Source organism: Colias croceus, chromosome 21, assembly GCF_905220415.1.
Source record: "Colias croceus chromosome 21, ilColCroc2.1".
In the NCBI taxonomy this organism is placed as follows: Eukaryota; Metazoa; Arthropoda; class Insecta; order Lepidoptera; family Pieridae; genus Colias; species Colias croceus.
In genome coordinates, this window is record NC_059557.1 from 7,709,932 (window position 1) to 7,723,925 (window position 13,994).

General features: G+C 34.6%; 1 protein-coding gene across 1 annotated transcript; it reads left to right on the forward strand.

The window, feature by feature from the left end:
• The first annotated feature begins 300 nt into the window (after positions 1-300).
• Positions 301-13,542, forward strand: LOC123701214 (centrosomal protein of 97 kDa). Its single transcript, XM_045648615.1, has 17 exons — positions 301-373; positions 445-602; positions 907-1,051; positions 1,202-1,317; positions 2,423-2,622; positions 3,296-3,379; positions 3,784-3,940; positions 4,357-4,435; positions 4,779-4,956; positions 5,176-5,288; positions 6,081-6,303; positions 6,653-6,943; positions 8,209-8,330; positions 8,780-8,868; positions 11,279-11,383; positions 11,872-11,939; positions 12,398-13,542. The coding sequence occupies exons 1-17, from the start codon at positions 355-357 to the stop codon at positions 12,498-12,500; spliced, it is 2,250 nt and encodes a 749-aa protein (XP_045504571.1). The 5' UTR covers positions 301-354; the 3' UTR covers positions 12,501-13,542.
• The last annotated feature ends 452 nt before the right edge of the window (positions 13,543-13,994 follow it).

Sequence of the window (13,994 nt, forward strand, 5' to 3'; positions counted from 1 at the left end):
TACATTTATTTTACCGATCTATCGTAGCAAAAATTCAATACGATGCATCACTAAAATTAGTTTTACCGTGAAACGGACTCCGTTCCTAAATTATTATAAATTACTGAAGGTTTGGCGAATCCCTTTGATCATAGATTTGCTTATAATCATGCCAACATTAATTTTAAGCCTTTCGAAAAGGATATTTATACGAATCGAATGCTATTTCATTTTAATATAAATATGACAAATTATATTCAAGAAAATATGTTGTGACAGGTGACTTGTCATTATCGTAATTTGGAACGTTAATTTACAAATGTTGATTTTTGTGGAAAACTGCATCATTGTCATTTATTTTAAACTAAAAATGCTATGAATATACAAAATATGGGTATGTAGAATAATTTCCATGTTTACTCATAGTTACAGAAATAGTATATATAATTCCTTTTAATCTTTTAGATACTACGAACGATGTAACTTTGGATTTATCGAGGCGTGGGCTCAAGAAAATAGAGAAAGCGCCTTCCGAGGAATCAAAGGCGATTATCAACCTGATTCTCGACCAAAACGAACTGCAACGTTTGGATAATCTTGATACCTATAACCGAGTCGAAAACGTAAAGTATTATTCTTAAATACAATGTTTAATAAATATATTGAAATAAGAAAATTATGTTAGCCGCATTTTTTACCCCAATTTTACAAAAATTGCTGCCGGCTACTTGAATACCTAATCCTTGTTTATAATTAATATTTATCCGCACTAATACTCCCTATTTTATAAGTCAGTAAAATTTTAGCTATGATTGTGAAGGGATAAATAACAATATTTCTAGTGTTATTTACAATTTCTTAGTTATTTAAAACTCATATTAATATATGCTTATTTATATGTGCAATAATAAAAACGTTTTATTTTAGCTGTCAATATGCAACAATTTTCTGGTGCGAATGCATGGGGTGTCTCGGTTAACAAATATCAGGGTTCTTTCTTTAAACAACAATGGTATTTTGCAAATTGAGGGACTAAAGGACATGATCTATCTGAAAGTATTAAAACTGGCTGGTAAGATGATGTACAATGAAATAAAATTTAAATATTTCTTTGTTTATGTGTTTGATTTTTACTGCGATTAAATACTTATTCTATTCTATTCTATTCTATTCTAAATATAAAATCCTCTTACAATATTAAAGTGATGTATATTTGTTTTAGGTAATAATATAAAATCTATTGAACATTTGAACCATAATATACACTTGGAACATTTGGATTTATCTAATAATCAAATATCATTTATCGCTGATATTTCATATTTAAAGAATTTAAAGGTAAGATGTTTTTAATAACATATTTTCTTTTGTATGTATTCCAGTCATTATTCAATAGTATATTTTTAATAATTTTGTAATACTTAGGTATGTTATCTATATATATAAAAATTAAACCTGTTTTGCGTTGTCACGGCATCACGTGTGAACGGCTGAACCGATTTCAATAATTCTTTTTTTATTATGTTCCTTGAAGTACGAGAATGGTTGTTATGTAGAGAAATCGTAAATATGTACCACAGGCGAAGCCGGGGCGGACCACTAGTTATGTTATAGTAATTCACTTTACTCATAGAACAAAGTCCTATATGGGTGTTAATGTGAAATCCATACTAATATTATAAATGCGAAAGTAACTCTGTCTGCCTGTCTGTTACTTAATCACGCATAAACTACTGAACCAATTTGCATGAAATTTGGTATGGAGATATTTTGATACCCGAGAAAGGACATAGGCTACCTTTTATCTATACATATAATAAATCTGTAGAAGGGTCAATTCTGTACATTGAAAATATTGAAAAAATAAATACCAGGGGGTGTTACTGGATCGATACCAAACCCAAATATGTGATTAAAAAAATTTTTGTCTGCCTGTCTGTCTGTCTGTCTGTCTGTCTGTCTGTCTGTATGTGAAGGCATAACGTGAAAACTAGCGGTTCGATTTCGATGAAACTTGGTATAATTATACCTTATTATCCTGGGCGTAAAATAGGATACTTTTTATCCTGGAAAAATACGTAGAAAAAAATTAATCTTAATTTTTCAGTTTTATCCATAGACGTTGTTCCGTAGAACCGCGAACACACGTTGCGTATTATTATAGGCCTAGCTGTATTTGGGAATTGGGTCCAATAGATATTTATAAGATGTTATTGACAGAGGTACTCAAAATGGAGAAATAACCATCCACGCGAAGACCGACATCCGCGCGGACGGAGTCGCGGGCGGAAGCTAGTTGCGAAATAAGTACCACGGGCGACCAAGCCGGCAAGCCGGGGCGGACCACTAGTATTTATATAAAATTGTAATACATTACAAACACCTATTGAAATATTGGCTTTACATCTTCCTACTATGTCTCTTATGATAACTGTAATTTCAGCATCTCAGCTTGGAACGTAACAGAATAGTGGACCTCCGCCAATGTGACCGATACCTACCACCCCACCTCACTCACTTGGGGCTCGCACACAATAACATCCCCGATTTGAATGAAGTGTCGTTCTTGGTGCATTTAAACCAGTTGGATAGCTTTACGATACAGGGGAATCCATGTGTTGCTATGGCGGGGAAAGACAAGTTGTATCCTTTTGTATTGAACTATAGACTTAAAATTAAATGAAAATCACAACTATTAGTTTTGTTTCAAATCTATACTAGGTGATATTATATTACCGAAGAGTTTATTTGTTTGTTTGAATGCGCTAATCTGAGGAACTACTGGTCTGATTTGTTTGGTGTTAGATAGCCCATTTATCGAGGAGGGCTATAGACTATAATTATATCATCATGTTAAAACCAACAGGAGGTGGAAAAATCAGGAAAATTTTCTAATGAGAATCTTGTTTGTTTATAGAATTAAATTATCATACTGTTTTGCAAGCACTATTTAATATGTAAAACATACACTAGAGCAGATGAGGTAATGAATTTTAATTTTATTAATGAGGCTTCAATATGGCAATCTTGTTGATACAGGCATTTATCTGATGTATGTGACAAATCACATTATATGAATAAAAGAAAAAAAAAGTGTGTGCCGAAAACACGTTTCAGAAAAACTTCTTTGCTAAGATTCAAAAATACCAAAATCAAAATCGTCGCCTTACTCCATGACGTGACGGTATTGGCATGACGCATCATTAAAATTTTACTCGTAACCTAAAGAAATTTCACTTAAAAAATAATAGAAATAAAAAAATCATGAATAAATTCTTCTATTTTGCATACAAGAATATTTCCTATTACATAACAGAGGTTTTGATTACCGGCCGTTTGTTCTAAACTGGATTATGAGTGTCAAATCTATTGATGGTTTCATTGTCAGCGCTATTGAAAGGTTAGTTTTATTTCCGCAAATTTCTTTTTAGACAATTAGTTTATTTCGTTTATATTTTTAGATCTATTTGTGTGGCTTAGTAACCGTTTTGTGAACTTTTATTATTGTAAAATTTAGGTATTGTAAAGTTCCACATGTAATCAGTGTTGAATTAATGCTATTCGCCAAGAGACTATTCCAATTTTGGTATTTTTTTTTTCTATTACGTTTCACTATGACGAGGCAATCTGTTTTCTAAAGAATTGGCCCTTATATAATAATAATTAATATAAATTTTGGTAATAACAATATAAATTATTAAATAGTATTAAATTGGAAACGATTTGGAATTATCGAGAAAGAATATAAGCTAGTTGATATTGATATAAACAAACTTTATTGTGATACATATTTGTTTCTTTCAGCCTAAAAGCCGAGTGGCTATACAGCCAAGGCAAAGGCCGGCACTTTCACGCGGGCCAACATCGCGAAGTGTGCGAATATCTAGCTTCGACCTGTCCACTCACTGCTGATGCGCTAGAGACGGAGGACCAGAGGAAACTGAGGCTTATATTAAGCAAGGTAAGTGGTAAATTGTTTTGATATTCTTAAGCTAAATAATAAATATTTCGGGACAATTTTCACACACGGCACAATCTGATCCCATACTAAGCTTTCGCTTGTGTTATGGAAACCACATGGCTGACAAAAATACATATATAATTTTAAATAATTACTTATATAGATAATTAACACCCAAACACAGAGCAAACATCTATGTTCATCACACAAATATTTGCCCTGGGTGGCAATCGAACCCACAACCAGTGGCTTGGAAGGCAGGGTCACTACCAACCAAGCCAACCGGCCAATCACAAATGAGTTGAATGTATAGTTAAATTTAAATTATAAATAATATTTTTAACTAATTAGAAAAAAAAGTTCAATGAGTTATTTCAATTAAATATTATTCATAATTATTATTTGATCATTTTTAGGCACAGCACCATCAACAACAGTTGAAAGATCAAAATCATAGTCCAGTGAAGTCGAAACTGCAGTCACCGAGAATGCAAGGTAACAATAATGAATGTTCAGAAAATAATCTTAAGACTTAAATTTTTATAAATATAAATACGAAATAAGTAAAATCAGCATTTTATTTTAATAATAGGAGTGTTGTATCTCAATTCATAAACCTTATGAATTTTGATATTAAGCTATTTTACATAATGGAATTACGAATACTTTGCATTGATCGTAAAGTGTGTGAAAAATCCGTAAAAAGAATATATTGAATAAAACACATTTAAAATCTTTTCATTTAAAATCAATACTTTAATATCGAAGTAGATATAAGTTAACTGAATTCTTACATATTTACTATGGTTTTCTTTAATAAAAAAAAATTACTTTTCAGCTCGCATGTCCGGCCGTGCGTTAGGCCGTTCACCGGACCGTCTATCGTGCAGCTACCACGGTGGAGTGCCGCGTACTGCCAGCCCGGCACCTAACGCCATGTCTCTGTCTTGTTCCGGAGACCTGCCCGCACCGAACCCCGTGTCACATAGTATGTCACATAGTGTGACACATAGCGCATCACATAGTGTGACACATACCTCGTCGCATAGTGTCACACACACGGCACCAAACTCGGTGACACATAATGCGCCGCATACTCCTCCGCTAAACACTCGAGAGAGGCAAGTTGGTGAGTATCCTGCCCCTGCTACCTACTTCAGTAGCTAACCCACCCCGCTGATATGTTGCTGTCGTGTTCTGGACTTGCCCGCGCCGAACCCCGTGTCACATAGTATGTCACATAGTGTGACACATACCTCGTCGCATAGTGTCACATACACAACACCAAACTCGGTGACACATAATGCGCCGCATACTCCTCCGCTAAACACTCGAGAGAGGCAAGTTGGTGAGTATCCTGCCCCTGCTACCTACTTCAGTAGCTAACCCACCCCGCTGATATGTTGCTGTCGTGTTCTGGACTTGCCCGCGCTGAACCCCGTGTCACATAGTATGTCACATAGTGTGACACATAGCGCGTCACATAGTGTGACACATACCTCGTCGTAGTGAGATGCAGTAAATAACACAGACGTTCCGCGCCACCCACTGTTGCCACCGAATTTACGTGAGCAACTCTCCTTATTTATTTATTAAGCTATTGCATAGCTTCTATCGCGGGCTTTGAGCGCGGGGACCGAATCGAGAAATTCCGTAACGAAAAAACCTCACGCTCCCCACTCCGACGGGTGGAGGTGTGGCTTGAAGGCATAGCATGCAATAGCTTTACCGCGGCAGTCCCCGAGTGCCACACGTCTTTTTTATTTATTTATTACTCTTTAATAAAACTATACATATACTATACATGGGAAACTTCTTGCTAATTTATACAAAACAAAAAAAAACAGTATAGTTTATTAGGCGGCCTTATAACTTAGAAGTGAACTCTTCCAGGCAACCTGTTCTCCTTCCCTCCTCTACACAAAGTTCAGTAAAAGGATTCTTATTTTTTTAACACGCATAATTAATGATTTCTAGTAGAATGAAAACAAAATGTTAACTAGGTAGTTAAACATGCCATATGCCATATTATTAGTGAAAAATCGGAATTAAAAATAAATATTTCAATACTTTGCACAAGAATTTGAACAAAATTACCCCAAAAAACCTTTTACATCAAAATAAACATGCAAACATTCAGTTCCAGAAGCAAAAGTGACAAACCAATCACTAGAAGCGGCTTCCAAGATGGTGCCCGTACCGGAGTCCCTAATGAGTCCAGATTACCAAGACCCAATATACGATATACAGAGAACGATACCAAAGGCCAACTCTATCTCTAACACGTCTTCGCAGTCAAGTAATAGCAGCATACAAGAAGAGAAGAAGAAGAATTTAAGAGGCTCGCCCAGGTTGAGTAAAAGGTAGGGAATTTAATTTGTTTTAGTGTATTTGAATTGATTTATCTTAAAAGTTTTTAAACAATAAAGAATAGAAAAAATGAATATATCACGAGGCAGGATTCGACCCTAAGTCTTTAGCCATTACCGATTTTGATTTGTGACTGTTTAATATATTTTTTCAATAATATTAATCAAAGCAAACCTTTATCAATTTTCTAGAATATTTATAAAGGTTTGCTTAGATTATATTGAAAGCAAAAAACTGATAAGTTCTTTGACCAATTTATTAAACCTCTAGAAATAGTTTGAGAATTTCATTATTTAATTTATTGAATGTTTTTCTTTATTTTTAAGTCTTATTATTTTTTAGTGCAACCTCTTCACCGAAACTGAAAACCAAAATGGAGCAACGCAACGGCAAGCAAGATTCCAAAGAGAAGTTGAACGGCATGACGCAAGACAAGGACAAAATAGATCCAGACAAGTTAGAAATTATTAAACTCGCGTCTAACCAAAGGAGGCAAAAGAAAATGAGCGTAGAGAACATGGCAGCGGTCACAATACAAAAGATGTGGCGTGGTTATCGAAGTCGGAATTTGAATAAAGACACTATGAGGATTTTACACGCTATACAAGCCGCTAGAGCAAGGCAACATATACAGTAAGTAAATTTTAGTATTAGTATACTAGGTTTCCGCTCGCGGCTTCGTCTGCGCTGTATATAACTTTAATAAAAAAAATCGAAGACCAGGCAAACCATTGGAAAACAAGAATAAAATTAGGTGTAGTCTTTTTTGAGCTTATAGCGAATAGATAGACAGGGCAAAGGGCTTTGTTTTATAAAAAAGTCCATGCAAATTCCTGTCTCTTTTATCAAAGAAATTGACAACATTTCAAAATTTTAAGCTACTTATTTTTTTATTTTAATGAAAACTAGATCAAAAATTATGATACACGTATTTTTTGCTTTTTATAAATATTGAAGTTTTCATTCATCTTTTTGAGTTTTAAAATCATCTCATTCTAAAATGTCGTAATCGCCAAATGACGTCATACATACGGAGGAATACATTTTTTCCTTTGCTACATACCTAGTTTAAATTTTAAAAAAAATCTTGACAGTTGACATTTTGGCACATTTGTCACTTTGATTCGTCAAGCTTTGTTTACATTGTTATTTGTTATTTGCTGATCCAAATTTTGAACAAAAGAAACTTATTCACAAGTACTGATGATGATGACTTTATGCAGGATTTGTTTAGGGGTGCTGAAAATTTCTGGGAAGGAAATATACTATCCCAAAAACGTTGGAAAGTGTTAAATAATTATACAACTTTTAGTAAGTAATCAAAGTCTTTTATTTCAAGAAAATTATGAACACTATAGGCACTATTTGTATAATATAAATAAATTGGTCCAACTCCAATCAAACAAACACCACGCTAATGAGATTAAATTAGAAAACTAAAACACAATAACACGATTTAAAAGTTTGTTGACATGAATAATTCACAAAAATGACATTAATATGAAATTTGACACATGCCATACCCTGTAAATGTCAGTGATAGTTTTTTTTAAACTTTTTTTAAATTAGGCTATGGCGCATTTTTATTCCTCCGTATGTATGACGTCATCATCACATTTATCGTTTTTATTTAATTTCTCTTAAAATATGCGATTAAAAAATGAAATAATTTTTTTTTCTGTAATCGCAAGAGCAAAATAAAGAAACGGTTTTTTTGTTTCATGGCCTTATAAAAAATGAAATGTTGTCAATTAATGTAATTATCTCAATGTTTTCGTACTTTTGTATGTAATAGAGAAAAATGCATCTTTTACATCAACAATAATTGTGAATTAAATTAAAGTCGCAATATAAATAACACATAATATATTACAATAACTAATTATTTCATATTTTAGACGGTTGACATGCGACATGGAGGCAACAAAAGCAGCTCTAGAGAGCGAACGGAAGATCCAGCAGTTGCAGATGCAAGCCATAAATGCGTTGTGGAAGAAGGTCTCTACGCTGCAGACACCTGGTAACGATATATTTACTTTGTATAATCTTAATATATATAAATCTCGTGTCACAATGTTTGTCCTCAATGGACTCCTAAACCACTTAACCGATTATAGTAAAATTCGCACACCATGTGCAGTTCGATCCAACTTGAGAGATAGGATAGTTTAAATCTCAGATCATTTAAGAGAAAGCGGGTGAAGCCGCGGGCGGTAAGCTAGTACATTTATAAAGAATAGAATAAATTCGATTACTCAGGCGGGTCACGAGTGGCTGAGTTGGTGAGGCATCCGCCCCGGAATGGCGCGAAGGATGCGGGTTCGAGTCCCGCTGAGTGATCGAATTTTTTCCATTCTTTATAAATTTATATTTATAAAGCATTTGAATGCCATAAAAGCAAAAATATCAATTACAATGAACATATGTTTCAGTTTTGTATATCTTCTTTTCTAACATTATTATTTTCAGAAATGCAAAGGCAGAAGATGCCAGATTTAGATGATAACTCTGAAGTGTTGAGGCAGCTTACAGAAACGTGCTTCAATTTACAAACGCAGGTAATCTTTTATTGCAATCTTTGTGAAATAAAATTGAACGTGTGATTTTTTATGTGTTACTAGCTGCTCCGCGCGGTTTCACCCCCGTGGCTCCACTCCTGTTGGTCGTAGCGTGATGATATATAGCCCATAACCTTCCTCGATAAATGAGCTATCTAACACTGAAAGAATTTTTCAAATCGGACCAGTAGTTCCCGAGATTAGCGCGTTCAAACAAACAAACTCTTCAGCTTCATAATATTAGCACTGAATACGTAATAGTAGCTAAACGCTACAGCCCCCCTAGCCAAGTGGCTTTCTGTTAGCGTAGCGTTCAATAGAATAGACTACGAATGTATGAGATTGACGTAAGCTGTAGATACGTTATCTGTAAGCTGTAGATACGTTATCTGTAAGCTGTAGATACGTTATCTGTAAGCTGTAGATACGTTATCTGTAAGCTGTAGATACGTTATCTGTAAGCTGTAGATACGTTATCTGTAAGCTGTAGATACGTTATCTGTAAGCTGTAGATACGTTATCTGTAAGCTGTAGATACGTTATCTGTAAGCTGTAGATACGTTATCTACAGCTTACGTCAATCTCATACATTCGTAGTCTATTCTATTGAACGCTACGCTAACAGAAAGCCACTTGGCTAGGGGGCAGGACGGACACTCCGCCTCCCGCCAAAATGCAACACTTACCTCACCCCGCACGATCACGCTATACAGGGTTACTTGTAAAACACCAGCAACCTCGCAGGACAAGATAGCTAACATCATAAGTAACAACATTTGTTCCACGACTTTTGGCATAACGCAATAATAGATAGGGAGGCGAAGAGGGGAATTTTCTGTAATACTCGAGCGTGGCAGTTTAAGATATGAGAGATACCTTAGACCTAATAGAACAACCTTGTTAACTATTTAGCTCTATATGTAGTGACGCGCGCCTAGGATAGACGATCAGATTAGTAAAAAAAAATCGATAGTCTGAAATACTCGAGCGCGTCAGATTAAGATATTGGGGGTTGATTTTAGTGTTTTAAGACTAAATTTAACTAATCTGACCATAAGTCCTTGACGCCGCCGAGTTATAGGGTCGCGAACTTGTAAAAAAAAAACGTTAATCCGGCATTCTCGAGCGCGATTGTTTTTATTTTTATTTTGAAGAATATAATCTAAAACTTACTAAAAATACAAAATCTGCCGGTTTCCGCATGACCGGAAGTCTGGAGGAGCCATTTCATCTTCCGAAAAACGCGTTGCAGCATATAAGTCGCGAACTTTACTTTTTCCAAAAAAAAAGTTTAAATAAACAAAAAAGGTAATTTTATTTTACAAAAAAAGGTCTCTTTTCATTTTTGTCCAAAGTTAAAACTTTTTTTACTTGAAGCATCGTAAAAAGTCAAACTCCCGGTTTTTTGTGTATATCTCGAAAACTGAAGGAGTTAAGAAAAATTGATATGAAATAACGATGATTAAAAAAAAGAAACCCACAAACCTTTTTCGGTCAGATTAAGAGAACCCACCAACATTTTTGTCAGATTAAGAAAATATGCTTTCAGGATACCGAGATAAACCTCCCCTATGAAAATCTGACGCGCTCGAGTATTTCAAAAGGACTCTTTTTTTCTGCATTTTCGAAAATTCATCATAACTTATCGTCATGTCGTAATCGTCAGTTTTTTTAAGGGGAGCTTCCTTGGGGCCTACTTAACACCCCTTCCGAAAATCTGACGCGCTCGAGTAAATTTTTTTTTTGTGCATTTTTGACGAATTTATATGCCTAACCCCACCACGCAAACCGGCAGATTAGTATACCGTTGTTATCAGAGGGACTTGGGGCATACGTAGTATGAATATCTGACGCGCTCGAGAATGCCCAAGTAACTGTTTTTTTTTACATTTTTGAAAATCCGTACACGCCAAACCCACCGCTAAAATGGTTTTTACCATAGAAGCTTTTCTTTTCGAAATTATTTTCTCTTTCGATTTTGATAAGTCTCGACGACGCCGTTGAATTACGTCATTTAGCTACCTCGCCTCCCTATCTATAAATTATTTTTAAATGATTTTTTAAACTTTTATTGTACTCTCCTAACATTTGTAAGTCTATGTTCTATTCATTATCGAAAGGACGACGCGACGCCCCCTTCCCCCTCTCGTTCGCTTCTTGTTTACGTAATTTTTGGGAGGCGTAGAGTTTATAATATTCAAACGGAAAACTTAATGAATATTTATTTTTGTATGAAAATAAAATCTAACAAATTATCAAAAGTCGTAGAACAAATGTTATTACTTATGATGTAAGCTATCTTGTCAACCCTTGCTGCAAGCTTGTAACCCTGTAGATGGCCCGCATTTTTCCACAAGGACGATACGCAACGAAGATAACGCTTTTTTACTATGTAGTGATTTTGTTGCAGGTGGAAGAACTGCGCAGTTGCATGCGCGAAGTGTTACGAGCTGTGAAGAATCCGGGTGAACCGAGAGCCACACAGACAGACATTACAGCGCTCACCACACCGCAGGTATACATTGTGCTACACCTTGTGTGAATCCCATCGCAATGGGTACAGTCGTTTTGTTAAAATGGGTAGGGGATAAAAGTTGATGAAGTGTAAGATTAGTTTTTGAGTTGTAGTAATCGTTTGTAAAATAGACCTACAAACATAATATTTAATGGTTCGGGCATAAATAAAATAAAGTCATCAGTAACAGTAAAATATTCAATAATTTTCTAAAATATTCTACTGTTCGATTTTGTGAATAATAAATTATATGATTACTAGCTGTGCTCGGCGGTTTTACCCGCAGTGCTCCGCTCCTGTTGGTCTTAACGTGATGATATATAGCCTACAGCCTTCCTCGATAAATGGGCTATCTAACACCGACAGAATTTTTCAAATCAGACCAGTAGTTCCAGAGATTACTGCGTTCAAACAAACAAACTCTTCATCTTTATAATATTAGTATAGATATGTAATTGAAGTGAAATGAATGTTTGTGTGTATGTCAGGAGGAGCGAGTGAGTTGGTTGCGGCGGCCGCAGTCTCTCGCACTGCCATCTTCGCCGAGAGATAACACGTGAGTATATCATTATAATTAAAAATAAAATATTAGTACGCTTTGAATAATTGAGATCCTTCGTCGTTTCTGGAATGATGATTAAAAAGGAGTAGCAAATAAAATTGAAATAATATCCTATTTTATTCAAGAACAATAGAAATTATGGGTGGATTCGGCCCCCACCCGGGGTAAATATTTGTGTGATGAACATAGATGTTTGCTCTGTGTCTGGGTGTTAATTATCTACATACGTATTTATTAAAAATTATATATGTATGTTTATCAGCCATCTGGTTTCCATAACACAAGCGAAAGCTTAGTATGGGATCAGATCGTGCCGTGTGTGAAAATTGTCATTTTTCTCTCATTTTTTTCCTACACAAATGCATATTGACAATATTACTATCTAGACAACAGTAGAAACCTTTTTTTTATTAATATCAACATTATTTACGTGTATTTTTATTTTTTTACAGGGACAAAACCGAAATAGAAACTTTAGAAATTGAGAGAACGGAATCTGTCATAGAGGAACAAGATCAAAGCATAAACACCGAGCCAGAATTGTTGGTGGAATGAAAAGTATTGTAGAATATACGTGGGAAATATCACTTTGATTGTGGATTATATTTTTTGAGATATAGGGTCTGTTTTTAAATGACTTGAGTTGTCTGATTTTTGTTGGAATTTCATTCGATTTGTCGTTGTCGACTTTATTTATTAGGAGATAGAATCTGTTTTAGGATGACTATTGAGTTGTAAGACTTTGGAATTTGGTTTTTGAAAATTCAAATTCACATTATGTTATAAAGTATGAATTCTCATTTGAATGGAGGAACATTTTTTGTGGTTTAGAAAGTTTACCAGATTTATTTGTATACAGAAGATGTTTTGTTACTCAGTATAAGAAGGGCATTTTTTGTCTAATGATAATAATTGAGAATTATACTATTATAAAATTTATTTATTTATAATCGGTCGTATATGTATGGAATTTTTTTTTTGTTTACGGGTTTAACCAAAATAAGACACACTGCCATAAAATTTTCGAGATCAAAGTGATATTTCGCACGCAATAATACGCTTTATTGTTTAAGTACGTAAGGGTCAATGTGGTACGCGCTTATCGCTTATACAATACGCACGCTGCCTCTTTCTTTCGTTACAAGTGTGAGTGAGACAGATGTCTCGTTAATATAAGTATGTATATGTGATGGATTTTTTTTTTATAGTATTTTAATGTTTTGTAATAATGTTAACCGATTTGGGAAAAGGTTATTAGGACGTTTTTTGTTGGGATAGTAATTTTTTTTTCATTAGTTTTAGGTGCTAAAATCAAGGTTTTTTCGTAAGGATTAACATAGTTTTGCTGTGCATAGATAAATTGCCGATTACGTATTTGCTTATACATAAAGTAAATATCTAAAAACTAATTCTGTCTTACCACAAAAAACTTTAGACAAGGTTTAACCACAGAATACATAATAGTAGCTAAACGCTACAGAACGGACACTCTCCGCCTCCCGCCAAAATGAAACACTTACCTCACCCCGCACGATCAGCCTGAAAATGGTCCGTATTTGTCTGCAAGGACGATACGCAACGAAGATTGACAACATTAATCAAATTGACTAATGACTTAAAGCAATTTTATTATTTTGGATTTGTGATTATCGTTTTTCGTAGAAATGGTTAGATATTGTGCTGTTTACTGTGTCGTATCAGAAAAACGCGATTTTTTTTAAGGTAGTCACAAATGTGCCAACCATAAAGCGTCAACACACACATTTGCAGTCTCTACAGTGTGACTGTCAAAACGATAATTTTGTATGGAGTGTCCGGGGTGTGGTTTAACTCTAAGCGCGGGTTCTCTTTAATCTGGTTTTGTCGTATTTCACATAGACAACTATAAAAGTGACAGATCTCCGGTTTAAAGTTAGACAGTGTTTAAATTGTTTTGTGGTAATACCATTTGAATTTATTTTTAATCGTTGACCATTGAATATAATACAAAATAGTTAAATAAATTTATAATTGTTGAATTGGCGCGTAAAAGACATTTCGAATTTCGGA

Bases quoted from the DNA above. Each gene is read 5' to 3' on its own strand.
- LOC123701214 (XM_045648615.1), top strand. The intron at 603-906 runs GTAAAGTATTAT...GTTTTATTTTAG, and splicing joins CCTATAACCGAGTCGAAAAC to CTGTCAATATGCAACAATTT. The intron at 2,623-3,295 runs GTATCCTTTTGT...ATTACATAACAG, and splicing joins ATGGCGGGGAAAGACAAGTT to AGGTTTTGATTACCGGCCGT.